At 42.6% G+C, this 27,235-nt stretch overlaps 1 protein-coding gene across 1 annotated transcript; it reads right to left on the reverse strand.

Annotated features, from left to right (window-relative positions):
• Nucleotides 1-432: 432 nt before the first annotated feature.
• Nucleotides 433-25,471, reverse strand: NOC4L (nucleolar complex associated 4 homolog). Its single transcript, XM_060785667.2, has 15 exons — nt 25,325-25,471; nt 22,947-23,067; nt 20,356-20,462; nt 17,422-17,523; nt 16,711-16,860; nt 15,811-15,910; nt 13,344-13,378; nt 12,536-12,586; nt 9,842-9,953; nt 9,314-9,374; nt 8,524-8,634; nt 5,109-5,272; nt 3,085-3,167; nt 1,582-1,695; nt 433-600 (listed from the first exon to the last, which is right to left on the reverse strand). Exons 1-15 carry the CDS (start codon nt 25,433-25,435, stop codon nt 484-486), a joined length of 1,539 nt encoding a protein of 512 aa, XP_060641650.2. The 5' UTR covers nt 25,436-25,471; the 3' UTR covers nt 433-483.
• Nucleotides 25,472-27,235: the final 1,764 nt, after the last annotated feature.

Genomic DNA, 27,235 nt, shown 5'->3' on the forward strand with positions numbered 1-27,235 from the left:
TAGGACAAATTCAGGGCAGGGGGAGGCAGTGATCTCAGTATCTTTGTAAATAAGTTACGTGGGGCTCTAATCCAATTCCCCGGAATGGCCTAGCAAAGAATTCTAAGTAATGCACTTTTTTGTGTCAGGAGCAACTTGAGAAACTGCGAGTCAGTTCTGGTGTGAGAGAATTGGCCATCTGCAAGGATGTTGCCCGGGGACACCCAGATGTTTTAGATATTTTACCATCCTTGTGGGAAGCTTCTCTCATGTCCCTGCATGGGGAGCTGGAGCTGACAGAGGAAGCTTATCCACGCTCTCCCTGGATTTGAACCTCCAACCTGTCAGCACGAGGGTTTAACCCACTGCACCACTGAGGGCTCCTAGTAATGCACCAAACTGCATTACTAGGAGCCTAAATTGCATATTAAAGAACACATAATGCACTAACCCTTTAAAAAGAGCAATACATTTTATTATAATCATTAATAAAGGAATTAAAAATCATTCCAGTGTAAAATATTCTGCAAAAACATTGTCCTTCTTGCCAAAGAGACCTTGTACTTGCTGAAATTCCAACGAGACATCTGTGGTTTCTTTCTTTATGTCTCTGTCAAACATCTGGGATGTCAAGAAAGAAATACATATCACATTGTGCTGAATTTGGGTTAATCCATACAGCATCTGCCCCCTCCCTCCAAATCAAATGCCTCTACACTTGCAGGGATAATACCAGAAAGTGTGTGTATATGAAATTTAGACTGAAGTAACTGCTAATACTCTCCAGGATGGATAGTTTTTAGCCTCACTGGTAATCCAAGTGCAGCATTTTGAGTCTTTAGGACAGGGGTAGGCAACCTCGTGCCCCTCCAAGCATTCTATTTGACTCTCATCAGAGAACACAAAATGAAAAAAAGGAATCTAAAATTCTATGAGAGCCAACATGCACACCCCCCCCCCCCTCCAAGGCCCTAGATTTCTCTCTATGCATACAAGGTGCTTCATGACCTTAAAAAAGGTAAAGGTAGTCCCCTGACATTAAGTCCAGTCATGTCTGACTCTGGGGTGTGGTGCTCATCTCCATTTCTAAGCCGAAGAGCCAGCGTTGTCCGTAGACACCTCCAAGGTCATGTGGCCAGCATGACTGCATGGAGCGCCGTTACCTTCCTGCTGGAGCGGTACCTATTGATCTACTCACATTTGCATATTTTCGAACTGCTAGGTTGGCAGAAGCTAGGGCTGACAGCGGAAGCTCACTCCGCTCCCCGGAATCGAACCTGCGACCTTTCGATCAACAAGCTCAGCAGCTCAGTGCTTTAACCCACTGCGCCACTGGGGGCTTCATGACCTTAAAGGTAATGATATAGAGCCACTATTACACAGTTCTTAGAGTGTAGGACTTGGAAGACAGGGGTTCACATCTTCATTTGGTCATGAAACTCCCTGGGTGAACTTGGATCAATCCCAAACCTGTTGTGAGGAAGAAATCCAGCCGCAAGGAGAGGCAAGTAATAAATTGTTATTATAGGAGAAACAAATTTTTGTTTCTGCGAGGGCTCCCCATGCTAAAGGGATGCATTGTTTATGAGAAAAATACATTACCTCAAAAGCAGTCAGTTCCAAGACCTCTGATAAGTCATCTTCCATCTCACACAGTGAGGTGTTAATTACTGTGGCTGCTTTGGCCACATCTGGATGATAATGGCTTTGAAGAGTCTAAGAACAACAAGAAAGCATCAGATAAATGGAAAGCAGCACTAAAGTGCAAATATCTGCCCCATTCTCAGCTAGCTTATCAGGAAGAGAGCTCCCTTAAACTTTTCTCTAAACCAGTGTTTCTCAACCTGAGGGCTGGGACCCCTGGGTGGGGGGTGGGGGGCGTCATGAGGGGTTTTTAGAGGGGTTGCAAAAGACCATCAGAAAAAACATATCTTTGATGGTCTTAGGAACCCCTTTGGCCGAGAAGGCTGAAGATCTCTCCGCCTGTGCTTCTCTTCCTTTTTGGAAACAGATGGTGAATCCTCCTACCAAAAGCCCTCCTCCTGCTCTCTGGATGTAGGTGAACTAAAACTCCAAAACTCAAGGTCAATGCCCACCAAATCCTTCCAGTATTTTCTGTTGGTCATGGGGGTTCTGTGTGTCAGGTTTGGTTCAATTCCATCATTGGTGGAGTTCAGAATGCTCTTTGATTGTAGGTGAACTATAAATCCCAGCAACTACAACTCCCAAAATGACAAAACCAATCCCCCCCCCCCCCCCTCAACCACACCAGTATTCAAAATTGGGCGTATTGGGTATTTGTGCCAAATTTGGCCTAGTGAATGAAAATACATCCTGCATATCAGATATTTCCATTACGATTCATAACCGTAGCACAATTACAGTTACGAAGTAGCAACGAAAATAATTTTATGGTTGGGGGTCATCACAACATGAGGAACTGTATGAAGAAGTTGCAGCATTAGGAAGGTTGAGAAACACTGCTCTAAAACTTTTGTTTACAAAATAAGTACTGTAGTTCATTGCATAATTGTTACCATATGATAGTTTTGCTTTCATCACATAATAGTTGCCCCCTTGGATCTACGGGGCTTCACTCGGCCAGCAGCCCACCCCTTAGGGGAGGGGGAAGGAAGGAAAGGAACAAAAAGGAGGCATGGGTGAGTGACTTACCCATGTACCTGCACCCTTTCTTTTGCTTTCTTTTCAAAGGGGTGGGCACACAGAAAAGTGAAGCTTTACTCACCCCTTTCCAACTACAGGGCTTCACTCAATTTCAATTATAGTCGGATTTTTTTTTCACTGCAGAATAGTCACCAGCCCCATTTTTTAAGCCAAAAAAGGGTTAAAAAGTCTATTATGCAATGAAATGTGGCATCTGTGCACACCAACCTCAAGGGTTTAATGTAGTTCTTTTCCTGTACATAACAAACTACCACATGGCAGAAGTTATGAAAATGAGCTGGCTTTTTAAATGGCTGGATTAATTTCATTATTCTGTAGGGCCGAAAGCATAATCCCTAGTATTCAGAGTGGTACACACTTTAGAAACCCACCACCCCATTCTGCATTGCTTTAAGATAGACTCTTAAGAGGGGGACATACTTTTATCTCCCATAGGGAACTCTCCAAAGCTCTGCTTTCAGAAGGATCCTCTTCATCCATCACATAGGGATCTTCTAACATCTCTACAGAAGATTAGAAAGAGAATTAAGGACTGAAGCACAAAATACAGTAGAGTCTCCCTTATCCAACCTTTACTCATCCAACGTTCTGTATTATTCATCGCAGCCTACCTCTCCCACCTGGATCCACAGCTGTTTCAATACATTGCAGTGTTTTGGTGCTAAATTCATAAATACAGTAATTACTACATAATGTCATTGAACTGCTTTTTCTGTCGATTTTGGTGCTTAAATTGTAAAATTATAACATAATTGACATTTATAGAGGCCCCCGGTGGCGCAGTGGGTTAAAGCACTGAGCTGCTGAGCTTGCTGACCAAAAGGTTGCAGGTTCGATTCCAGGGAGCGGCATGAGCTTCCGCTGTTAGCACTAGCTTCTGCCAACCTAGCAGTTCGAAAACATGCAAATGTGAGTAGATCAATAGGTACCGCTGCGGCGGGAAGGTAACGGCGCTCCATGCTGGCCACATGACCTTGGAGGTGTCTATGGACAACACTGGCTCTTCGGCTCAGAAATGGAGATGAGCACCACACCCCAGTCAGACATGACTGGACTTAATGTCAGGGGACTACCTTTACCTTTACCTAATTGACATTTAATAGGCTTTTCTTTAATCCCTTCTTACATTTTTGCTTATCAAATGTTCTGCCGGCCCATTTATGTTGGATAAGTGAGACTCTACTGTATGCAGAAAGTTAGTAGAATATCTTTCAGGAATAATTTCTAAATGGGGAGTGCTTCTCAACCTTTGGGTCTCCAGATGTTTTGGCGTTCAAATCCCAAAAATCCTAACAGCTGGTAAACTGGCTGGGATTTCTGGGAGTTGTAGGCCAAAACACCTGGGCTGAGAACCACTGGTCCAGGGCCAGATGAAATGCATTCAAGGGTACGAAACAGACACAGAGCCCCTGTTGATAATCTTTGAAAACTCTCAGCAAACAAGAAGGGCTAGCAGACTGGAGAAGGGCAGATACTGTCTCTATCATTGCAAAAAGAGACTAAAAGGGGCCCAAGGAACTTCTGGCCTTGATGTTTATACCAGGAAAAGTTCTATTACAGATTAAACAGTCTGTGAGCATTTAGGAAATGCTGTGATAGTGAGCCTCAATAAAAAAAAAAAAAGCAAGTCATGCCAAGCTAATCTTGTCATTTTTTTCTGTATAGAGCACAAGCTTACTGGATTTGAAGGCATAAAGGGCATGCTCATGAAATTTGCAGATGCCATCAAACTAAAGGGGACAGCTAATATCCCAGAGAACTGAATCAAGATTTAAAATGACATTAACAGATCGAAATCCAAGTCAAATCAAACAAAATGAATTTCAACAGGGAGAAATATAAGGTATACATTTAGGCAGGAAAAATGAAACACACAAATATAGGACAGGTGATACTTGGTTTGAATAAGAATGCATGGGAAAGGGATCTAGAAACCTTAGCAGACCACAAGCTAAACATGAGCCAGATGTGTGATGTAGCAGCCCAAAAAGCCAAGGCAATTCCAGGCTTTGTGTGTGTGTGTGTGTGTGTGTGTGTGTGTGTGTGTGTCAGGAGTGACTTGAGAAATTCCAGGCTGCATCAATGGGAGTAATGTGTGCAGATCCAGGGAAATAACTGTCATATTCTGTTCTGCCACAGATAGTGGTGAACTCCGCTTCAATGGAGGACTTTAAACTGAGGCAGAGTCCTTTAGTTGTTTCTTCTTGCACCGTGTAAGGTTAGACTATATGGCCCTTTCATTTTTATTCCCCACTTAACCAGGATTCCCAAAGTCCTGAGGATAATGCAGGTACTGGGACTTGTGTTTGCTCCCTGGAGGAACATGGGATAGAAACATAACAAATAAGGATGCATAGGGTGAAATAAACAAGTCACTCCCAACATCTGTTGAGCCACTGAATGTGCAGAAAAAGGTCCCTGGTGGAGTCTTCTTCCTCCCTCACCTGCAGGGTAGTCAGGCCTATGGATGAGCACCTTGCAAGAGGGGTGGCGCCGTAAGAGGTTACAGATGAATGGGATGACAATCAGCAAACCATCTGGTGGTGCAGTGAGTGCCAGTCGAGCAAGCCGCTTGGCAAAGGCCGCCACCAAATATGCTGGCAAATGCCTATAGAAGAGGAAGAACAGTCAATGGCAGCAAAAAGATTTTCTCCACACACCCCACTGTTATACCAGTCCATATTGTGGAAATGTCACTTTTTTAAAAAGCTATGACCACCTCAATAAAAGAAAGCAGGGAAATGGTAAGAACAGCTTGAAGGAGCAAGAGGGCTGATTTCAATCAGTGTGACCAATATTGACCTGACACCATGAGGCAGTTTTTTTATGTTCATATTAAGAAAAATGTCCTGAGAGAGCTGTTCAACAGCAGAATATACTGCCTGGGAGTCCAGAGGAGTTAAATCATGTCTAGTATCAGGAATGCAGTCAGGAACCTATCTTGAATACCGAACTGTCTATTAATCTGGTCATCAAATTGTAGAAGGTTACGTTCTCCTGGGGTGCAATTTTCAAGCACTTCTTAACTGAAAACTCAAACAAAAACCAGGATGAACATAACCTCTGAATGGCTATAGCTTGCGTTGCATCAAATTGTCCCTCCCATTATAAATCTGTCATTTCTTTTTTTTAATATGTTAGTTAAAACAGTATTGAACATTTATATGCTAAAATGACAATGTTAAAAAATGAAATAAATATTAAAACCTGCATGACAGCATCTTGCGCTGACAAGCTATTGCTGCTGCACAAAAGCTAACAACTTTAGCAGTACTTTTGGGGTGTTCGCCAGCCAAAAGACAATCAACATAAAATCTTACAGATCTCCCTGGTAAACTTTCTAAAATTAGAATTATAAAATGTTTACAAAGGTCTCGGTAAAAAGAGCAGTAGAACATAACGTGCTCCACAGTTTCCACTGACTGAGCCTCACAGGGACATAGGCGTTCATCGTATGGTACTTTTGTTATATCTTCCCTCCAGCACAGCAGAAGGAAGGGGAGCCCCCGGTGGCACAGTGGGTTAAACCCCTGTGTTGGCAGGACTGAAGACTGACACGTCACAGGTTCGAATCCGGGGAGAGGCGGATGAGCTCCCTCTATCAGCTCCAGCTCCTCATGCAGGGACATGAGAGAAGCCTCCCACAAGGCTGATAAAAAAAAACCATCAAATCATCCAGGCGTCCCCTGGGCAACGCCCTTGCAGATGGCCAATTCTCTCACACCAGAAGTGACTTGCAGACTCAAGTTGCTCCTAACATGACCAAAAAAAAAAAAAAAAAGAAAAGCAGAAGGGAGTACATTGAATTAAGCCAAAGAGAACACCTTCCTTTGTTTTGGGATAATTAGGTTGCCTAAGTACTCTGCAGGCAGAAGCCCCCTTCCATTGTCTTTAAAGACTGGAAGAATTGAGGCTGCATTTAGATAGTTTTGCAGCTCAGTGTCCCAGATACACGGTCGGTCGTATGTTTTCTTTGGCTTTTGTGTAGCCCACAGTTAGGAAGGTATTTGGTGAAAATCCAAGGTTTGGGATTTTCTCATCAACTAACTTTTTCCACCTTGATTGGAATGGATCACCGAGGTTTAATGGGGCCAAACCTTTAGGCATAAGCATCGGTTTTAACCAAAAATTTAGTTTATACATCCAGATCCGAGACTCAACAGAGATCTCACCCATCTCTAGAAGTAAAATTACATTAGGCACACAGCTTGGAAGGCTAAGGATGCTTCTTAAGAATTTTGTTTGTTTGGATGGCTTCTAAAGCCTCGACACTTTTAAATGCACACAGTTGTGCTCCATATAACATTTTTGGTAAATGTTAGCATTAAAAACTTGAATTGCTGAAGGTACATGCTGGCCTACTTTACCATAAAAAATGACGTGAGTTATAACTCCGCTGTGCATTTGCTATAGTAGGGATATGCTTATTGTTTCTAGCATATCCAATTAGAAAACCTCCAATTTGTTTCACTGATGATTCATCCTTCCAAAACACCTACATTTAGCTCTGCTTCTGCCTCTGGTGCTCCTTCTTTCTCAGGCAGCAGAGACTGGCATCTGCCCACCACCACCAAGGAAACTGTCCCCCCTAAAACAAAAAGTGGCCACTTGTTGAGCAAATGAGCTCAACAAACAGGGTGCTCCATCTTGACTGCTTTGGTATCTGATGTTGACTGGGGATCAACTTCTATGACCAGCATGTAAATGGGAAGGCAATCTGAGGTGCAGTGACACCGAGTTTCTCCAGCAGACTGACATTGCACCATTTACAACTTCCAGGTAAGCGTATGGAAAAGGGAGAGGCTTTAGGGCTGGAAATGGTAAAGAGACACAAGGGTTGTTGTTGTTGTTACTATTATGGATATCAGAAAGGAAGGCAAAGCAGAGGAAGGAAAACAGAAATCAGAGATCAAGAATAAGTGCTAGAAAATAGAAGAGCCAGACTACAACATGTTTTGAATGAAGGCATGATAAAAGAAGTGGCAGGAAGAGCCAACAAGGAGCATGTTCACTTTGAACACTTGTTCAAAGTGATGGTCCCTGAATTGGTGATGTTGCCAGAGCTACTGCTTGCCAGGTTCGGAAATACTGTACAAGAAACCAATCCAATGAGAACAAACAGAGTGCTGGTTTCTGGCCTACTGGGCATACACACCCCAAAACGACTGGTCTAAAGCAGTGGTTCCCAACCTCTGGTCCTCCAGGTGTTTTGGACTTCAACTTTCAGAAATCCCAGCCAGCTTACCAGCTGTTAGGTATTGTGGGAGCTGAAGTCCAAAACACCTGAAGGACCAGAGGTTGGGAACCACTGGTCTAAAGAGTCAGCTTTGCAATTCTTTAGCCTTGCCTGGGTGGCAGAAGGAATATAAGACATTCATGGATGGCTCTTTCCCCAAGGACAGAGAAAGGATTCTTGGCACTTGCTGCGAAATGATAAATCTGTGTAATGTTCAGAGGACATGCTGGGTTGGGTTTGTCCTTCCATTTCCTGCAATAGGGAGGTTTTCCACCAATCAATCTAAGCTCTGCCTTCCCTTGTGATAGAAAGGCAAACTCTAGTAAATGCCTAGAGTACCTAGTAAATAGGTACCTAGTAAATGCCTAGAGAGGCTGGCAGGGTTTCTTCTCCTCCTTCACCCTAAAAATACCTCATTTGCTTGTCCTCATCCCTCCTCTTCCATTGCTTAGCTACTTTCTTTCATCCTCCTCCACACGGCCTGGCTGCCTCAATGGGCTCATTTCCCTTCCATTAGCAGCTTTTAGAACTTCTGCTCTGCACAGGACCATCATCGAACTTAGTTTATCAGACCATGAAATCATATGACAACTTGTGGCATTTTCTATCAAAGACATACTTACGATGAAGACAAGAATAAATCCAACAAACGGAAAAATCGAGTGCGGTACTTCATATAAAAAATATATGGGTTGAGAAGACTGTAGAGCTTCTTATAAAAATCGGGATATTCCCTAGACAAAAAAAGAGATGCAAGAAACAGGTGAACACCTGGAGATGGTCTTCTCTCTGTCCCACCACCTGGCTCAAGCGTGTTTGGTGGGAAAAAGGAAGACAGGGCCTTTTTGCTGGCTGCTCCCAGACTCTGGCACTCCTTCCCATGAGAGACCAGGATGGCCCCATTCTGCTTGCCTTTGATTGGCAGGTGTAAATATTTCTCTGCCATCAAACACTTATGGATTGATGAGAGGCCAACTTTTAAAAAAATGCGGGATTGGGATTTTAAAGTGAGTATCAAGTTTTTATACATTTTACTATTTTAATGTCTAATAGTTTTAGCAACAGAAATTGTTTGTTTTCCATTTTTATATTTATATGTTAATGCATGCACAGTATTTTTAATTAGCTCTGTTTAACATTTACTGTTAGGTACCTTGAGTCTATATCAGAAGGAAGGAAGGATAAAAATGAAGTAAATGACAAAATAATAACATAGTTATTGAAGAATGCTCAACACTAGTTCCTACAAGCTGCTTATGAGTGGACAAATTAGCACATGGAGTGAGAATTTGAATGTCAAAATTGGACTTGGAAATATTAAGATCTGAAAGTAGGAACAAACTACAATTGACAAGCTTCAGATAGTTCAGATTGCCCTTTAGGAAAAGCATGTGGGGAAGCAAAAGAACTTACAGGTTATGGTGAAGAATCAGGACAAACAACCCATTCAAGGCAAGGAGGCTGATGGCTCCGCCTGTAAGAGAAACATGAGGATCTGTAAGTGAAACATTTTACTTGGGAATGAAATATGTCATTTGAAGACTGAGTTGGCTAATAAAATCAAAAAGCCACATTACTCCTTATTTTGTAAAAAAAAAAGAGAGAGAGAGAGAGAGAGATCTAAAAGCTACAGAAGAGTCACGAGAGCTGCCATGAGTATCTAAAGCTCGGATCTAGTGAAAGCTCATATGGTCAATATTCCTCAAAGGAGCCATGTTTGTGATCCACAATGAAAGGTAGAAAAGAAAAGAATGCAGGTTTGACTATATGCCAGAGCATGGATTCTTTAGGTGCGTGCTATAGACCCCAAGGCAGATATCATTTCTGAGCACCTGTGTCTACACTGGCTACTCACATAATGTAGAGCACAAACCCACAGATACTCTGGTAGTTCAACAACATAGTTTCTTAACCAATTTACAGCATGATTTTTCTACTTACCGACATTGTAGGCAACTGTGAGGAAGTCTATTAGAAGGACAGGCTCATTCATATGAGGTAGGATGGACTCATGAAGTATTACCAATACCTTTCTGTAGAGGGAGCCAGGGAGCTGAAGAGGAAGAAGTGGGAGAGGGGCAGATGCAGCAGCTGAATTTCTTCCAGGTGCCAGACACAAGGGATCTACCATTCACCAAAGCATCACAGCAGTCATAAAGACTACTCCACACAAACAGTCCTGCCATTTCATTCCAATCATTCCAGGAGGCAGTGATAGATTTATGCACAGATTAACCAACTCACAAATTGAGTTACAGATGATGTCTCTCAGATCAAATAATCTTGATGATTAGGGTGACAGCCCCCAGGGTTCAAAATGCTGCTGCCGAATGCTTTGTCAGTAAATGGAAAAACAAGCACTAGCCAGTATCTGATTCTGGATGAGAAGGCTGATCTGGTTGGATGGGACTGGGGGGGGGGGGGGGGGTAATCTCTCTCTGATCACTAAGTTTTTCTGTACTGCAGGCAAGATCTTGGGGAAAGTTAGGTGGAGTGGCAGTGGTCTATCGTGATTCCATCCCCCTGATCAGGTGCCCTCCCCCACAGTCTGTTTATATCTAAAGATGGGTATCTGGCACAGAATAGGGATTATGTTGGTGTATTGCCCACCCCGCTGCTCAGCTGCCTCCCTTCTTAAGTTAGCCGGGGTGGTTTTGGCATTGACATTGGGGAGTCTCAGCAGCTATTAGTGCAGGGAGACTTCCAAGATCCATGCTTTCAGGAGTGGCTCAGGACTTCATGTCCACCTTAACAAACATGGGTCTGTCCCAAATAGGATCTGGCCCCACTTCTAGACCTCGGGTTCTTTACTGGGGCTGGGGATGATGGTGATCTGGGAATGGAAAAGTTCTCTGTTGCACTATTGTCATGGACAGATCACTATTTGGTCAGGTTTAGACTGGGACTCAAAACCTCCATAGGGGTGGGGTAGGAAGCAATTAGGATGGTCTGCCCAGGAGGCTGGTGGATCTGGAAGGCTCCTGGGGATTTCCCTGGGATTTCTAAAACAGCCAGGAAGAGAGACATAAATTGCTCTCGGGTGCTGTCGGAAGACTCAAAGAGAATCTGATCCAAGCACAAGTTAGAGCATGTTTAAGATGACAGTCCAAAGTGCTATTGCCAGATTGTTGGCTAGGGTTGGCTACAGAGAGCAATCTCCCTGTTGCAACAGCTCAAATGGCTGCAAAACTGTTTCCGGACACAAGACAAAGTGCTGCTCATTACCTATAAAACCCTCTATGACCCAGGTCCAGGCTATTTGGATGGTTGTATCTCCCTGTATGAACCTTCCTGGCCCTGAGATCCTCAGGAGAGGTCCTTCTCTCACATAGCAAACACAATTCTTGAGGGGAACATCAGAGAAAAGGACCTTCTCAGTGGCTGCCCCTCATCTCTTGAACCCCCTGCCCTGGGAAGTCCTAATGGTCCCGCCCCTGCTGTCCTTCCAGTGGCTGACTAAGAATTTTCTATTCAGGGAGGCTTTTAAAACAAAAAATCAATTTTAATCAACTTTTATGTTTAAGTCTATTTTAATATTTATATGCTATGGATTGTAAATTGCCTTGTCTTTTAATGCTGTGAGCCTCTTTGTATCTTGAATAAGATATAAAAGTCAGATATAAATATAGCAACAACAATAACAATATGAGAGGCACAAGACTCTCCCCCCCCCCCCCAACAAAACCATTGCAATAATGTACATTTTTTGATAATGCTATGAAGCTTCTTAAACATGACATAGTTTAGGGAATGGTGGTCCCTAAAGTGTTGTCCTCTGGAGGCTGGACTATTCCCATTGAGCCTAGCCAACACAGCCAGTGGTGAAGAACACTGGAATACAGACCAGCCAATCCCTGGTCTAGAGGCCATAAGCCACATGACAGAATCCTGAGTTTGCCTAGCCTACCAAAAGAGATGGAGGCATGCAAGATGAGGCGAGGGACAAAGACCCCCAAAACCCTGGGACCAAAAAGTGACTGAGAGCATAAAGGCTTTTTTTTTTTTTGCCCACCTCTGGATATGGCACGTGAGTATACCTCAACCCATAACAAAGGCTTCCAAATGACTCCATTTTATACAAATTTGTTTTGTGTGACAGGATCTACTGGTCCAAGAGAAGACACTCATTCAGACCTTTTCAGTGGGATAGAGGTTCGACAACAGATAAATGTAACCTCCAGGTACAGAGGCACTGCACTTTTAAGTATGAGGGACAAGGATTTCACCTCTGTTCACAAGCTATCAACTGTTGAAAATATAATGGTAAACCAGACTGAAGCTTATTCTGATCCAATAGGACTTTTCTAGTCACTTCCACAACATAACTGTAAATGACAACTAGACAAAATTCATGAAGGGATACTACTAATTAGGATGCTTGCATGTCACCTCTAATGCCAGAGGCATGTCCTTCCCACAAGCAACTGCATGACAGCTGTGTGGCTTGAAGACTGAACTGGGAAGACTTTGATCTGACCCAGCAGGAAACCTCTGATGTTCTTAAGTTTCCAATGCCAAATATTTAAACAATTCCATGGACAACATACATGCATACACCACACACTCTTGGACTGTTGCAAGAGGGAACAGCAAGATTTTGTTTTGTGGGAAAATATCAAAGCTTTTAGCACTCACCTTGTGCTTAAGAAATCCGAGCCACATCCTCTCAAAGGCTGCCCTGTGTTCCTGAACAGAAGAAGGGAAGAAATAAACATGAATAGAGCATGGGGTCTGTCGAAAATCCTCTTGCAGCCATTGGGATTGCGCGAGAAAGGGCTTCATGCAAAATGGGCCTTGCTGGTCCAACAGAACAATTTGGACTTTCCCCAAATACCACCCAGGGGTCTTCTATAGTTTGATCAGGAGTTTCTTTTGCTGCCAAATAAGCTGTAAAATAATTGGTCTCTCATTATGGTAGCCTAATGAAATAAGTAAGCAGAACGTCTGGCACATGATGGGGCATAAAGATGGAAGCTGGCTGAGAGGGGGTGCTGTTTGGAATGATCTGAGTGAGGCTGAGAAAATCAGAGGGTGACTGGTAATTTGGGGACCAGTGAGAATAATGGGAAAAGAGACTGCATGTCTGAAGTATGGTTGTACTGATATCATGAATATCTTCAGCACCAGGAAATGTGCAAGCTGGAACTAATAAAGATTTTGCTGGCCTCAGAACCACAAAGGGAATGACCGAAAAGATTTGAGATTCATACAGTCCTCTAGTTAATATTGGACTGTCACTCCCCAGTGTCCTTCAAATTGATTAACAGGTAATCTGTGATCAGATCCTGGAATATATAGAGCAATGTAGATCCAGACACAGTTTAGCCAAAAAAAGTACACATTAGATTCGAGTAAATATGGTAATTTCATCCCCTGCCCTATGATCTGCAATTTCAGAGAAGTAGCAATAAGGATAATTTATCTCAGTAAAACAAAGATATACCTTCAACTTTGACACTTTCCACTCCTCCTGGTTAGCTGTCAGGGTGGGGAAAAAAGAAAGAAATTCTCAGCGACACGATTGCATTTTAGTTCTAATATACTTATTACAGTGAAAGACTAATCATCGGTTTCAGAGAACGTTTTTTGGCTGCTGAAGGTTACAAGCTTGATTTCTAACACCCTCATTTGGAGTATCAAAAAAAGCTGGTGATAGGAATTTCTGCCCCAAACACTTGGAAGAACCTTTGCTGCTTCATGGAGCTAGATAGACATAGATTTTAGTCTGTCAACTGTCCTCCAGAAGACCAAGTTCTTGGACAGCATTAGCACAAAGAATTCAGTTGCTCAAATAAGCCCCTCACCTTGGATTGTGAATACCCATATACTAAATTCCTGGGAGATAATGCTGCTCTTTGACTTTATGGGGAAAACGCTACATTCCTTTTTCCCCAATGAAGAGAATGCCATTTTGTAGTCCTAGCCATTGGTTTTATAGAACCTTGTCTGATGAAGTTGTAACTGCAATTGGTTTAAATTTTTATTGTTGTGTTCTAGTATGATTTTTGTGCTTTATGTTGTTTTAATTTTAATCTGTTTGTATGATTTTCTTCTTGGCAATGGAATGTTTTGCCTTCGGGGAGATAGGGGAATATACAAATAAAGTTTTTTTATTATTTATTATAGAGTTATGCAGTTATTATAGAGTTATGCAGTTATGCTTCACCTAGAGCTTCCATCAATCCAAGTGAAGAACATCTGGGCTAGGCTCTCCAGGACTAGGATCCAGCCCACTCCAGAACTGCATCATATAGTCCTCTTACCTAATATCCTCTGCCTGAGCTATCACCTGGTTCTATAAAGTTCTATGAAGTTTTCAAATGCATCACTATGTTTTACTTTTTGAAAACATCTCTTTTTCACTATTCAGCTAGATGACTTCCTTGACATAATTAGCTAGAAGACTTACCTAAATAGCTTACAGATTAATTTAAACAAGCCAGTCCCTACACCTAGGCTTGAGACACCAATTCTTAATGTTATTAATATGACTTTGGACGAAATCAGATTGTTAATCCCAAATATTGAGTGATAGGAACCTATTAAGTCAATACTTGTGAAAAATCTCTTATTGCATGGACCTACTGTACCTATCACATATTTAGATTTAGATTATAGTCCCCCAACTGTTAAGCCTATCTATGGAACCATGAAAGCTAGATGTTTATCTGATTTTCAGCCCATTTTATTTTTAATCTCAAGCAATGGCTTGTTAATACAGGACAATCAAAGTAGATCTGAGGATCAGTTTGATGTGCACAGGACCCTCCAAGAGCCACACTGACTGGCAAAAAAGAGGTGGGGGGTTGGATGTAAGTGCTCTGTCGATTGTGAGAAATACTCCTTCATAAATGTTAAACACTTCAGAGATAGCCTTACAACCCAGGCTTTAGCACAGCAGGGTAATCATCAAGCTGCAATAAATCTTGCCAACCGGAAGGTTGATAGTTCGAAACCCAGGTCAACCTACCAGTTCTGCCAACCTACCAGTTTGAAAACAAATGTGAATAGATAAATAGGAACCGCATGAAAGCGGGGAGGTATTTTAGGTACGCGTTTGGATCGGAAAAAGGAGGAAGCTTACAAACAAAGAAAAATTATTTGGCAAGGAGATGGAGCAACAGCACCCCCTGTAGCCGGAACCGAGCACAGCCTCCAAAGATGCCAAAAGATAGGAACGCCTATAGAGATATACCTCTATTTGTTGTCTGTCTTGTTAAGGTTAAGGTCATAAACATTGCTGGGAGATTTTGAACCAACTACGAACTCTTAACCTAATTATCCAACCTAACTGCAATTTAACTTGCAGAATATTGTGAGAAAAAATGGCCTGGGAAGGAATTTTCATGTAAAGATCTGTGAAAAAGAAAATTTTGATAAACAAAATAACCTCAAAGATAATCTATACCACTGCTTTTTAAACTGAAGGTCCCCTTAGCTCAAAGTTGGACTCCCAAAATATTTTCTGAAAGCCACCTTTTAGACATTTACACAGATCAGTTGTGCAGTGTTTACAGTGGACTCTGCAGAAGATGCTTCAGTTCTACTTCATAAAAAGGAAAACCAGCCTGTTTAGCCAGTCTTGCAAATACGGATTAGCTATCAGTAAATGTTTGACGTTTATGCCTGTTTTATATACTTAAATACATGGGGTCACACAAAAATGTCTCAAGCCAAAAGGGGTCCTGGGTGGAAAAGTATAAGAAGCTCCAATCTCCACAATTCCTGAAAATCTTAGTTCCCTTGTTGGAAAGACTGCATTATTGGCTGATTCACACACCCTATTGGTTTTAAAACCTGTCTACATTTTCCTTGCAATTTTAACAATGTTCACTTTCATAATTTGCATCTTTTATAAGAATTTTCCAAAAGGCAACTGCCACCAACAAGCCCAGTGCCCCTTTACTCACCCTGCCTTACAAGGAAGTTATTTATCTCACTGTCATTACTTGGCATGCTGATGGATGAGGCAAGGGCAAAAACGTTCTTCTGATAAACTGGAAGTGGAGCCTTGGGAAAGATAAAAGAAAATAAAGATACACAAATGCAAATGAACATCCAAAGCAATTTGTTTCAACAGGGGTGCAATTCCGATGTTGGGAAGAGAGAATAAGCACCATGGGGGGCGGGGGAGGAATTTCTCCCTATGACAAAGAACAAAATTACACTTGTTAATGCCATGTCATTTGTTGTTACAAATCATGGTGAATTCTCCCAAACCTCTCTAGTATGTTCAGTTGCTGATCAAATCCTCTGTTTGAGGTGTGCCATAGAAAAGATTAGGAAAGGATTAAGGGAGAGACAGTGGGTGGGGTCATGCAAATTCCACATCAATTGAGAGAGTAAGGTGACACTGGGATGTCTTTGGTGGAGGAAAAACAGAAAATCTAGGATGAAATTGTCCCCATATGAAAGCCTTCACTTGCGTCGTGGGCTGTATGGTGTTTGTGGAGGACACTGGTAGGGCTTTTGGACATGTTTATGGCACTCTATATAACCTGCAATGTCATTGGAGGGAGGCCATTGGTGTCTCCCGGGTAGTGGGAGCTATAGCTATTTGTAGAAGTGAGAGCTTGTTTGTGTAGTGGACAACCCAGCCACACACATACATACATATTTTCACTTTTATTATATGTATAGATGGGATATATAGGATGCAGCCTGGCAATAGCCAACGTATTTTCACATAAAACCCCTCAAATGCTACAATCACTTCTATTTTTCCAAGTGGGACTCAGGAGGCACAAAAATGACCTTTTCTGCAGTCCTCATTTGGTTCCCATAGATATGGATATTTCAGGAAGGGGTACCTTTTTGGCTTTCTGCATCACACTGCCAATATTTTCAGCCACCAATTTCATCACAAAGAATCGGACATCATCATGGTCCAGATATTCTTGGAAGCGAGAAATCAGTAGAGAAGAATCCTCTTCCACTGGGATCAAGCCCTCCACCACCAACTAGTGGGAAGTCAACAGAAAGGAACACTGAAGCTCATAAAGTACAATCAGTTAAAATAACAAAACATCAGTACTTTTGGAGAAGAGTGCTATTGCTCTTTGTTGGTACAAAGATGTTTCCACGTTCAGAGGCAATATTTGTCTCAGAACGAGAAACTTTGGATTCAAATGACTTAAAAAAGGCAATTCTCCCTTTTAAAAAAACCTATCAGGAATGCTTTAGGAGCAGCCTGAAGGCACAGTGAAAGAACTGACAGAGTCAGGGATCCAATCAAAAAGTTTCAATTTGAGTCATGTGATCTCCTGCCTGGAGGAGAATTGACTGATTCCTGGATGGCTCCTTCTTCATTGACAAAGAATGTAAATTGCACAATGAATATCCCTAGGCAAGCTTCTGTATCTCCCAGCCCTAAAGAAGGCATATTGGGTTGAACCTCTAAATAAAGAGCACTTAAAACTGATGGCTTTGTTGCAAGTTCCTCAAGTATCTGTAGTAGGGCCAACGTATAAACAATGCCGCAGAACTTCCATGAGATTCACAACGGAATTCACACAACTCACTTTTAAAAGCTCCCGTGGGAAATTGAAACTCCATTCGTTCTTGACTAGAGGTCGTCCAGCTTCCAGTTCTACGAATTTCATCAACGTACAGAGTGCAGATTCCTTGAATTGATAAAAAAGAGGGTGGGGTGGGAATAGCCAGATGGATGATAAAATAATGCTTCCATGACTCACCCTGCAAACAGCACAATGGGTGACTGCTTAGTAGAGTCTTTGCACAAGCAGTGGGAAGTTGGGAGTAAAGATGCAATCCTGGCATTCCAGTTTTCATAAGGAAGTCATGACAGCTGGTGGCTCCATATTTTTCTGCCAGTGGTGAATCTGTTCTGGGTTTGGTTCTGTACTTTGAAGGACCTATCCAAGGTGCTGAACTACACACCTCAAAATAGGTTCAACACCCTCAGTCATCCTTTGAAATTTCAGCCGGAAACAAAGAGCAGGCTTTGCCCTGCTGGCAACAGAACTACTATTGCTTGAACTTTCATCAGCTGAAAGAGATTGCACAGATACCCAGATACAGGCAAACAGAGCATAAGCAAGGGCCAGTATGATGCAGTGATTAAAGACTGATAGACTTGGATGCAAATGATCCAAGTTCTACTGCCTCAAAATCATGAAACTCACTCTAGTTGACCTTGGTTCAGTCACATTATCTCTCAGCCTTGTCAACCTCAAACAGTTGTTATTGTGACAAGGAGGACAGCTATATCTGCTGCCCTGAACTCACAGCTAGAAATTCAGACTAGAAATGTAATTTACAAATAAATGCATAAGCTCCAATTTTACCTGGTTCATATTTGTCTTTTCCTGTTATCTCTACCCAGATTGGAAGTTACAAATTGGGAGTAGACATTGTTATTTGGACAACAAAAGGAATAAGAATTGTATTATATTTGTTATTGTTATTATTATTAGATGTAGCAGTATTAGCAGTGTTATTTTGATAATCTTTTCCAGTTGCTTATTAAATCTACTTGTGAGGCAAGGACAAACATAATCATTAACCATTGTTGCCTTTGTACATATTGTGTTTGTGTGAATGCATTAAAACAAATGAATGAACAGGTAAACAACTTAGTACTTCACTAAGGACTCATGACAGCAACTTGGGTGTACAAGGTGCTTTGTTTTAGTGTTGATTGAAATAGTAAACCCATATTTGGGTTATGGCTCTTCATGATAGAATAGGGTTGCCAGGGCAGGGCAGGCGCAATTTTCAAATTCTGTCAAGCTGGCTGAAAGTACCTTCCAAAGTCCAGCTTTCAGCTGCAGCCATCTCTACCCAATATGGCTCCTGCCTTGCTAGTGGGGAGCAGGGAGAGGGGACAGTAACAAAAACAGAAGCGGGGTTGCTCTGCGCCCTTCCTTCCCATTCTCCAACAGGGAATCAAGAACTGTGTTAGGAGAAGATGGCTGAGGCTGAAACTTGAAATCTGGAGGGCAAGAGAAGGCATATGATTTCATTTTACAAGGACTCAATGGAGCAATGGGTTCAAATTACAGGAAAGGAGTCTCCTCCTGAACATTAGGAAGAACTTCCTGACTGTAAGAACTGTTCAACAATGGAACAGAGGGTGGTGGAGTCACCTTCTTTGGAGGCTTTTAAACAGAGGCTGGATAGACATCTGTTGGGGTGCTTTGATTGTGCTTTCCCTGCATGGCAGAATGGGATTGGACTGGATGGTGCCTGGGGTCTCTTCCAACTTCAAAATTCTATGATTCTATAACCATGTCCTCCATCCCAATCTTTTCAGGATTAGTTACAGACACTGCGGCCCATAGGCAAACCAGCAACCTTAGGATGGATTTAGACTTGTATAGTAAAATCAAAGGCCCTCCAAACAAAACAGCCATAACCATCTCCCCACAGGCAGAAACATAACAAATGGGGATCTTGGGCAGGGGGGGGGGGCTTTAGCACAGCAGGGACCGGGCTTCAGAACAGCAGGTTAACTGCCAGCTTCCGTAAATCTTGCTGACAGTTCAAAGCCCTGGTCAGGGTGAGCTCCTGGCCTTTAGCCCAGTTTCTGTCTACCTAGCAGTTTCAAAAACAGCAACATGAGTAGATAAATAGGTACCGTTTAAGCCAGGGGTCCAAAAGCTTTTTAAACAGAGGGCCAGGTCACAGTCCCTGTTGGAGGGCCGGATTATAATTTGAGGGGGGGGGGGGGGAAAGAATGAATTCCTATGCACACTGCACATATCTTATTTGTAGTGCAAAATCCACTTAAAAACAATACAATAATTAAAATGAACAATTTTAACAAATATAAATTTATTAGTATTTCAATAAGTGTGGGAAGTATGGGCCTGCTTTTGGCTGATGACATAAGATTGTTGTTGTTGTTGTTGTTGTGTGCTTTCAAGTCATTACAGACTTAGGTTGACCCTAAGCGAGGGCCGGGTAAATGACCTTGGAGGGGTCGGGCCTTAGTTTGAGGACCCCTGGTTTAAGCGGAGACATATTTAAGGCAGCCATTAGGAAATGCCACAAAAAAATGCTGGCAATTCAATCAAGGAGGAAGTTTACGAACAAAGCTCTTCGGCAGGGAAAGTGGAGGGACAGCGGCACCCCCCCCCCCCCCCCAGGGCCGGAACCAAGCACAAGTCTTCAATTGCCGAAGATGGGAAAAGCCTATAGATACCTATATCTATGTACAGTTCTCTGTCTTGTCAGTGTATAACAGCACTGAATGTTTGCTGTGAGAAGTACGTCATCCTGTCAGTCTCCTGCACCAAGCTAAACAAAGTTTAACTACCGAACCTTGGTTTAATTTTGTTCTCTCAGGCCAGACCACAGAGAACCAAATAGCTTTTCCCCTTCTAATTCTTGCAAAAACTCTCCCTCAAGGCACCCTGTTCACAGACTTTTTTTTTTTGCCATGACCCCCCAACCCCGCAACAACCTACTAGAGTCACCACCTGCAAACTTACTTTGACTTGGAAAGATTGGTGGCTCATCAGTTGTGCCAGGCAATTGTTGCAACTGTTGTATCTATGTCTCATCCAAATTTTATACTTTTCCTCAGCACTGTAGCTTTCTGAAAGACAAGATGAGAAGTGAGGAGGAGCAAAAGAAGGAGAAAGATTGAAAAGTGTATTTTGCTATGATTTTCAATTATTTTTAAATTTTTGAACAAATACTATTCTGGTAATCATTTTGCCAGGTTTTTTCTTTGACCATGCTGGCAATGGAAGTAGATGGCTGAATAATAATTTATTAATTGGTCTGATTCCATGTATATGGGCTTGGATAATGGCTTCCTGTCTCATTGCAAATGTTAATTAACATAGTTCAAATTAAAATTAATATTATGGATTTATTAAATTTTAGAATTGTACCCCCCTCCACATTTTCTCTACAAAACAAGAGGCAGGGCCATACGTCTTTATCCCCATTCAATCCCTACTGGACAGAAGCAAACTTCTGAAAAGTTCTAATTTAGTGGTTGCACAATGAAGCTTCTGTCTAAAGTCACAATTGGCTGCTGGACCAATTTGGGTTCTTGGGAATGCTTAGCGGGCCACAGAGTTACAACCAGAAAGTGACCTGCTAGATAACCAAAGTAATTTTCATCATAGTTCAGAATGGTTTTATAGATGTTTCTGATGTTCTGTTTTGATTTTTTTCCTGTTGGAAGGACAATTCCACCCAAAATAAGCTTTAGAGTGGGACTGTGCCACCAACGGGTTTTAAAAACACTCCCTCCCCCTGAAAAAAAAGCATTTTTGTAATCTGCTCCATATTCTATTTGTTTTTCGGGATTGAGAGAGATCACCAAGGTTGCATGTGGTTGTTGAGGAAAAGCAATGTTCAGGCCAACATTTTCTTGGAAATACTTAAAAGTTCCCTATGTGTGATATCTGTACTTAGCAAAGCACTGTGCAGAAACAAGTAACGAAGAAAAATCTCACAGCCAACAAAGCTTCTTCTCATATGCAAAGGACAGCACCAGGCCAGACTTTTACTGGAAAATCTTACATTCAAATCTACACCTGACTGTGGCATGTGAAGACTCAGCCCTCTCAAGGCCTCTGCTTGCTCACAACAGAGAAGAAAAAAGGGTATGGAGGGATTTATATTGTATCCTGAGCAGGGACATGGAAACACAGTCAGTCCCTGAGTTACATCCGACTTACAAACAAATCATAGTTAACAATGGATGTGATACAACAGGAAATGAGATAATCTACCCCGAGGAAGGAAAATTCACTCCTGGAAGAATATAATAGGGAAAAGATGTCTCCACCTAAGCTGTATCACAAATCCCTGTTTCCACAGGAAGTCCATTTTTTTCAAAATCGAATTATCACAGGGGCAGAAAGTGAGGTGAAATATTCTGAATAGAGGCACAGAACGCAAAACAAACACCATAGGGGTGTTAACCCTTCCCTATGCTATCCCAAGCTTAGACAGACAGACAGACAGACAGACAGACAGAGTGAGTGAGTGAGTGAGTGAGTGAGTGAGTGAGTGAGTGAGTTTTGGCTGGCATTACACTTTAAAAATGTACCTGCTCTGACTTACATAAAACTCTAATTAAGAACAAACCTACAGAACCTCTTGTTCGTAACATGGTGTCTGCCTGTATATTGAAAGAAATGTTGATCAATATGAATATAACAGACACAGTACCCCACAGAAATGTTCACACTCCTCTGATTTCCCCCATTGTTGTTTCAACCTGGAAGTCAACTGGATCTGCTATTACGATTAGTTGATGTGTACAATATATTGAATACTGTAAAGGTGCGAAATATGCTTATTATGGCCTAAATGTAAACAAAAACAAATCGGAACTCGCAAGTTATGGAAAATATTCTCCCCTTCTGCTATGACGCACCTCAATAAGGTCTGGAGAAGCCCAATGTCTTCAGAAGTCACATAAGCTGTGGAATGGATTCCACCAGGTTGTGTTTTCAGTGCAAAATATCAATTGGAAACCAGAAACTGACACAGGGAGGGGATTCCAAACAGAAATTCATGAAAGTGTGACTATGATAAATAGTATGATCACCATATTCACAGGGATGTTTCCCCATGTAGCTTGAGGTGGGTACAACATAGTTAAAACATGTGGATAAAACAAATGACCATATATAGATAGATAGCTAAAACAAAGATTAAAATACCAATACTAATAAAATGTAAATGTAAAATTCATGGTTTAAAACTGGGTAGATCTGGAAAAAATAGGTTTTAAATTGTGTCTTAAGTGTGCCAGCTGAGCCATGGCAGTCAAAGGGATGTTAAACTGCATTAAATCAACAATGTAATGTATCTTATGCTTACCTCTTACTGTTTTGAGATTTCCCTAATTTTTTTTCCTTTTTGTTCTAAAGAAATCTTCTACTTCTGAAAACCTTGAACTTACCCAAGACAGGTGGTATCTTCTCCTTTGTCATTTGGCTATGTGAGCCTCAGCACTCACACCTCAATGATAGCAACTGAATTTGAACTACCATGCATCATTTGCATTCTCACATTCACACCAACTGCTCTTTACAAACAGATATATCCTCACCTTGCTGAGATTCCTCTTCGGAAGGTAGTTTGCCCACAAACAGTTCTCCTTGCTCAAGCAAAGATCCAAAGAGCCGGCTGCAAATCCGGATGGCGCATAGAACAATCTCCTTTTGCTCAGACTGGGAGAAGATGGGGAAGGAAAAGGTTCGGAAATAAGTGACATCTGCTCAAACAGTTACAAAAAAGTGGGGATAGACACTGGGTTAACTAAGCATTGTGTAGAACAGGCAGTCCCCAGGTTAGAAACAAAATAGGAGTCTATGTCTAGATCTAGGGAAGTCATGCGACCCCTCTATTCTGACTTGGTCAGACCACACCTGGAATCACACTGTGTCCAATTAGGGGCACTGCAATGCTATAGAAAGGTTGACAAGCTAGAATGTGTCCAGAGGAGGGTGACTAAAATGATCAAGGGTCTAGAGAACAAGTCCTATGAGGAGTGGCTGAAAGAGCTGGGCATGTTTAGCCTGCAGAAGGGAAGGCTGAGAGGAGTCATGATGAGGGCCATGTATACGTATGTGAGGGGAAGTCACAGAGAGGAGGGAGCAGGCTTGTTTTCTGCTGCCCTGGAGACTAGGGACACAATGGAACAATGGCTTCAAACTACAGGAGAGGAAATTCCACCTGAACATTAGTAAGAACTTCCTAACTGTGTGCAAGAGCTGTTCAGTAGTGGAACTCTCTCTCTGCCCCAGAGTGTGGTTTGTTGTTGTTGTTCGGGAGGCTCCTTTTCTGGAGGTTTTTAAACAGAGGCTGGATGGCCATCTGTCGGGTGTGCGTTGAATACGATTTTCCTTGGCAGAATAGGGTTGGACTGAATGACCCACGAGGTCTCTTCCAACTCTAGGATTTTGTGATTCTAGGGCTGATGCTGTCTATCCAATTCCATTTTCGGAAACAGTGTCGCAACGAACCCCAGGAACAGGCTTCAAAACAAAGACACCAAAGGAAAAAAAATGGGGGGGGGGGGGAGTGGCTGTGTAATATTAAAGCCATACAACAAAATTAAAACCCCATTTACAGAGCCTTCCTTGAAGCCTACGAGTTAGTTCTAAAGGGTTCTTGTGGGTTTTTTCGGGCTATATGGCCATGTTCTAGAGGCATTTCTCCTGACGTTTCGCCTGCATCTATGGCAAGCATCCTCAGAGGTAGTGAGGTCTGTTGGAATTAGGACAATGGGTTTATATATTTGTGGAATGGCTGGGGTGGGGCAAGGAGCTCTTCCTTGCTGGAGCTAGGTGTGAATGTTTCAACTGATCACCTTCATTAGCATTTGAAGGCTTGGCTGAGCCTGGGAAAATACCCTGTTGAGAGGTGTTAAGATGTGCCTGGTTGTTTCCTCTCTGCTGTTTTGCTGTTATAATTTTAGAGTTTTTTAATACTGATAGCCAGATTTTGTTCAGCCATGAGAGTAAAGATGAAGATCCACCCAGAGGAAAAGTGTTCCTGCCATACATCAAGGGAACCACTGACAGCATAGGGAAGCTGATGAGGAAACACAACATACAAACAATCTACAAACCCACCAGGAAAATCCAACAAATGCTACGTTCAACAAAGGACAAGAGGGATCCTCTCACCTCTGCAGGAGTCTACCGTATACCATGCAGCTGTGGACAAGACTACATAGGGAAAACCAAACGCAGAATTGCCCAAACACGAATCAAGGAACATGAAAGGCACTGCAGACTACTTCAACCAGAGAAGTCAGCCATAGCAGAGCACCTGATGAACCAGCCTGGACAAAGCATTTTATTTGAGAACACAGAAATGCTGGACCACACCAACAACCACCATGTCAGACTACACAGAGAAGCCATTGAAATCCACAAGCATGTGGACAATTTCAACAGAAAGGAAGAGACCATGAAAATGAACAAAATCTGACTACCAGTATTAAAAAACTCTAAAATTACAACAGCAAAACAACAGAGAGGAAACAACCAGGCACATCTTAACACCTCTCAACAGGGTATTTTCCCAGGCTCAGCCAAGCCTTCAAATGCTAATGAAGGTGATCAGTTGAAACATTCACACCTAGCTCCAGCAAGGAAGAGCTCCTTGCCCCACCCCAGCCATTCCACAAATATATAAACCCATTGTCCTAATTCCACAGACCTCACTGCCTCTGAGGATGCTTGCCATAGATGCAGGAGAAATGCCTCTAGAACATGGCCCTATAGCCCGAAAAAACCCACAAGAACCTAGTGATTCCGGCCATGAAAGCCTTCGACAATACATTAGTTCTAAAAGTGGCCCGTGGTGTCGTGAGGGCCCAAAGGCCAGGCTGGGCTGGAGGGAGGCGGAGGCCAAGCACGTGCCCAAGGGTTTTGGAGCGCAGCTCTTCGCAGAAGGAGGGCGACCCTCCGGACCCACCTGCAGCAGCTCCAAGGCCTCAAAGACGCGGTTGGCATGGCTCCGGCTGCTCAGGACCGCCTCCAAACAGGCACCCAAACTCGCCTCAGCTTCAGCTACCGAGGCCGCCATGATCCCTTCTTTGGTTGACTGGGCATGCGCGGGGGGAAGGCCGACTGGCCAATCAGGCAGCCTTTCGACTTCGCCACGCCCAGCACGCACGCGGCTCTTCCCGTAACCAAAGGCTCATTGGTCAATGCCGCTGGGGCACCTGGGAATTACCGAGGACGAGAGGTGGAGAGCTTATATCGCGTTTCAAAAGTGAACAAGAATGCAATGTGCAGTCAAGACAGTATCTCTCAACCCGAGGGTCGGGATCCCGGGGAGGGAGGGGGGGGGGGGGGTGTCGCAAAAGTACATCAGAAAAATACAGAAAAATTCTGTTGGTCATTGAGGTCCTGTTTGCGAAGTTTGGCCCAATTCTATCAGAATGCTCGTTGATTGTAGGCGAACTAGAAATCCCAGCAACTTCAACTCCCAAATGTCAAGGTCGATTTTCCTCAAACTCCACCAGTGTTCACATTTGGGCATATTGAGTATTTGTGCCAAGTTTGGTCCAGATCCATCCTAAAGGGTTCTGGTCCGGCTTACCTATCTCAACGTATCTCTCCTTATGAACTATGTAGGACTTTAAGATCATCTGGGGAGGCCCTGCTCTCAATCCCACCTTCCTCGCCAATGCGTTTGGCGGGGACCAGTGTTGGCACCTCAGCTATGGAACACCCTCCCCAGGGATATAAGATCGGCTCCCTCTCTTCTAACATTCCGTAAGATGGTTAAGACCTAGCTTTTCGAGCAAGCTTTTACATAATTAGACGAAAAGCGAACAGGGGATGACTGTTGATGCAATTGGAGACGCTGAGGATTTGTTTTATCGATATTATTGTTTCTTTTATACTACATTTTAAATGTTGAATTTTTTATAACTGTATTTATAATTGTTTTTAACTGTACCCTGATATTTGTCATGGCATCAAATCGCTGCCTTGAGCCGCCTCTGGCTGAGAAAGGCGGTATACAAATGCAGCAATTAATTAATTAATTGTTTGAGTCCACAGTGCTCTCTGGATGTAGGTGAACTACAACACCAAAACTCAAGGTCAGTGTCCACCAAACCCTTCTAGTATTCTTTGTTGGTCATGGGAGTTCTGTGTGCTAAGTTTGGTTCAATTCCATTGTTAGTGGAGTTCAGAATGCTCTTTGATTGTAGGTGAACTCCCAAATGGCAAAATCAAACCCCAACCCCACCAGTATTCAAATTTGTGCGTATCGGGTATTTGTGCCAAATTTAATCCAGTGAATGAAAATACATCCTGCATATCAGATATTTACATTACAATTCATAATAGTTGCAAAATTACTGTTATGAAGTAACAATAAAAATAATGTTATGGTTGGTGGTTGCCACAACATGAGGAACTGTATTAAGGGGTCGTGGTATTAGGAAGCTTGAGAAACACTGAGTTAAGAGTTAGTGTGCCAGTTGCTGGAGATCTGTAATGTATCCCACTTGGGCCCCTTCCACACAGCTGAATATAATCCCACATTATCTGCTTTGAACTGGGATATATGGCAGTGTGGACTCTGATATTCCAGTTCAAAGTAGATATTGTGGGATTTCTGCCTTGATATTCTGGGACATAGGGCTGTGTGAAAGGGCCCTTCAATCTGCTTCTGTTCGACTGGCTGCCAATCTGTTTCTGGATACTATTCAGAGTGGTGGTCTTTATCTACAATGCCTGGCCTACACAGATTACACTAAGGCCATTCAAAGGACCTATATGAGCCCTATCATAGCGCCTAGATCTAGGGAAGTAATGCTACCTCTCTATTCCACCTTGGTTAGACCACACCTGGAATATTGCGTCCAGT

Source organism: Anolis sagrei, chromosome X, assembly GCF_037176765.1.
Source record: "Anolis sagrei isolate rAnoSag1 chromosome X, rAnoSag1.mat, whole genome shotgun sequence".
In the NCBI taxonomy this organism is placed as follows: domain Eukaryota; kingdom Metazoa; phylum Chordata; class Lepidosauria; order Squamata; family Dactyloidae; genus Anolis; species Anolis sagrei.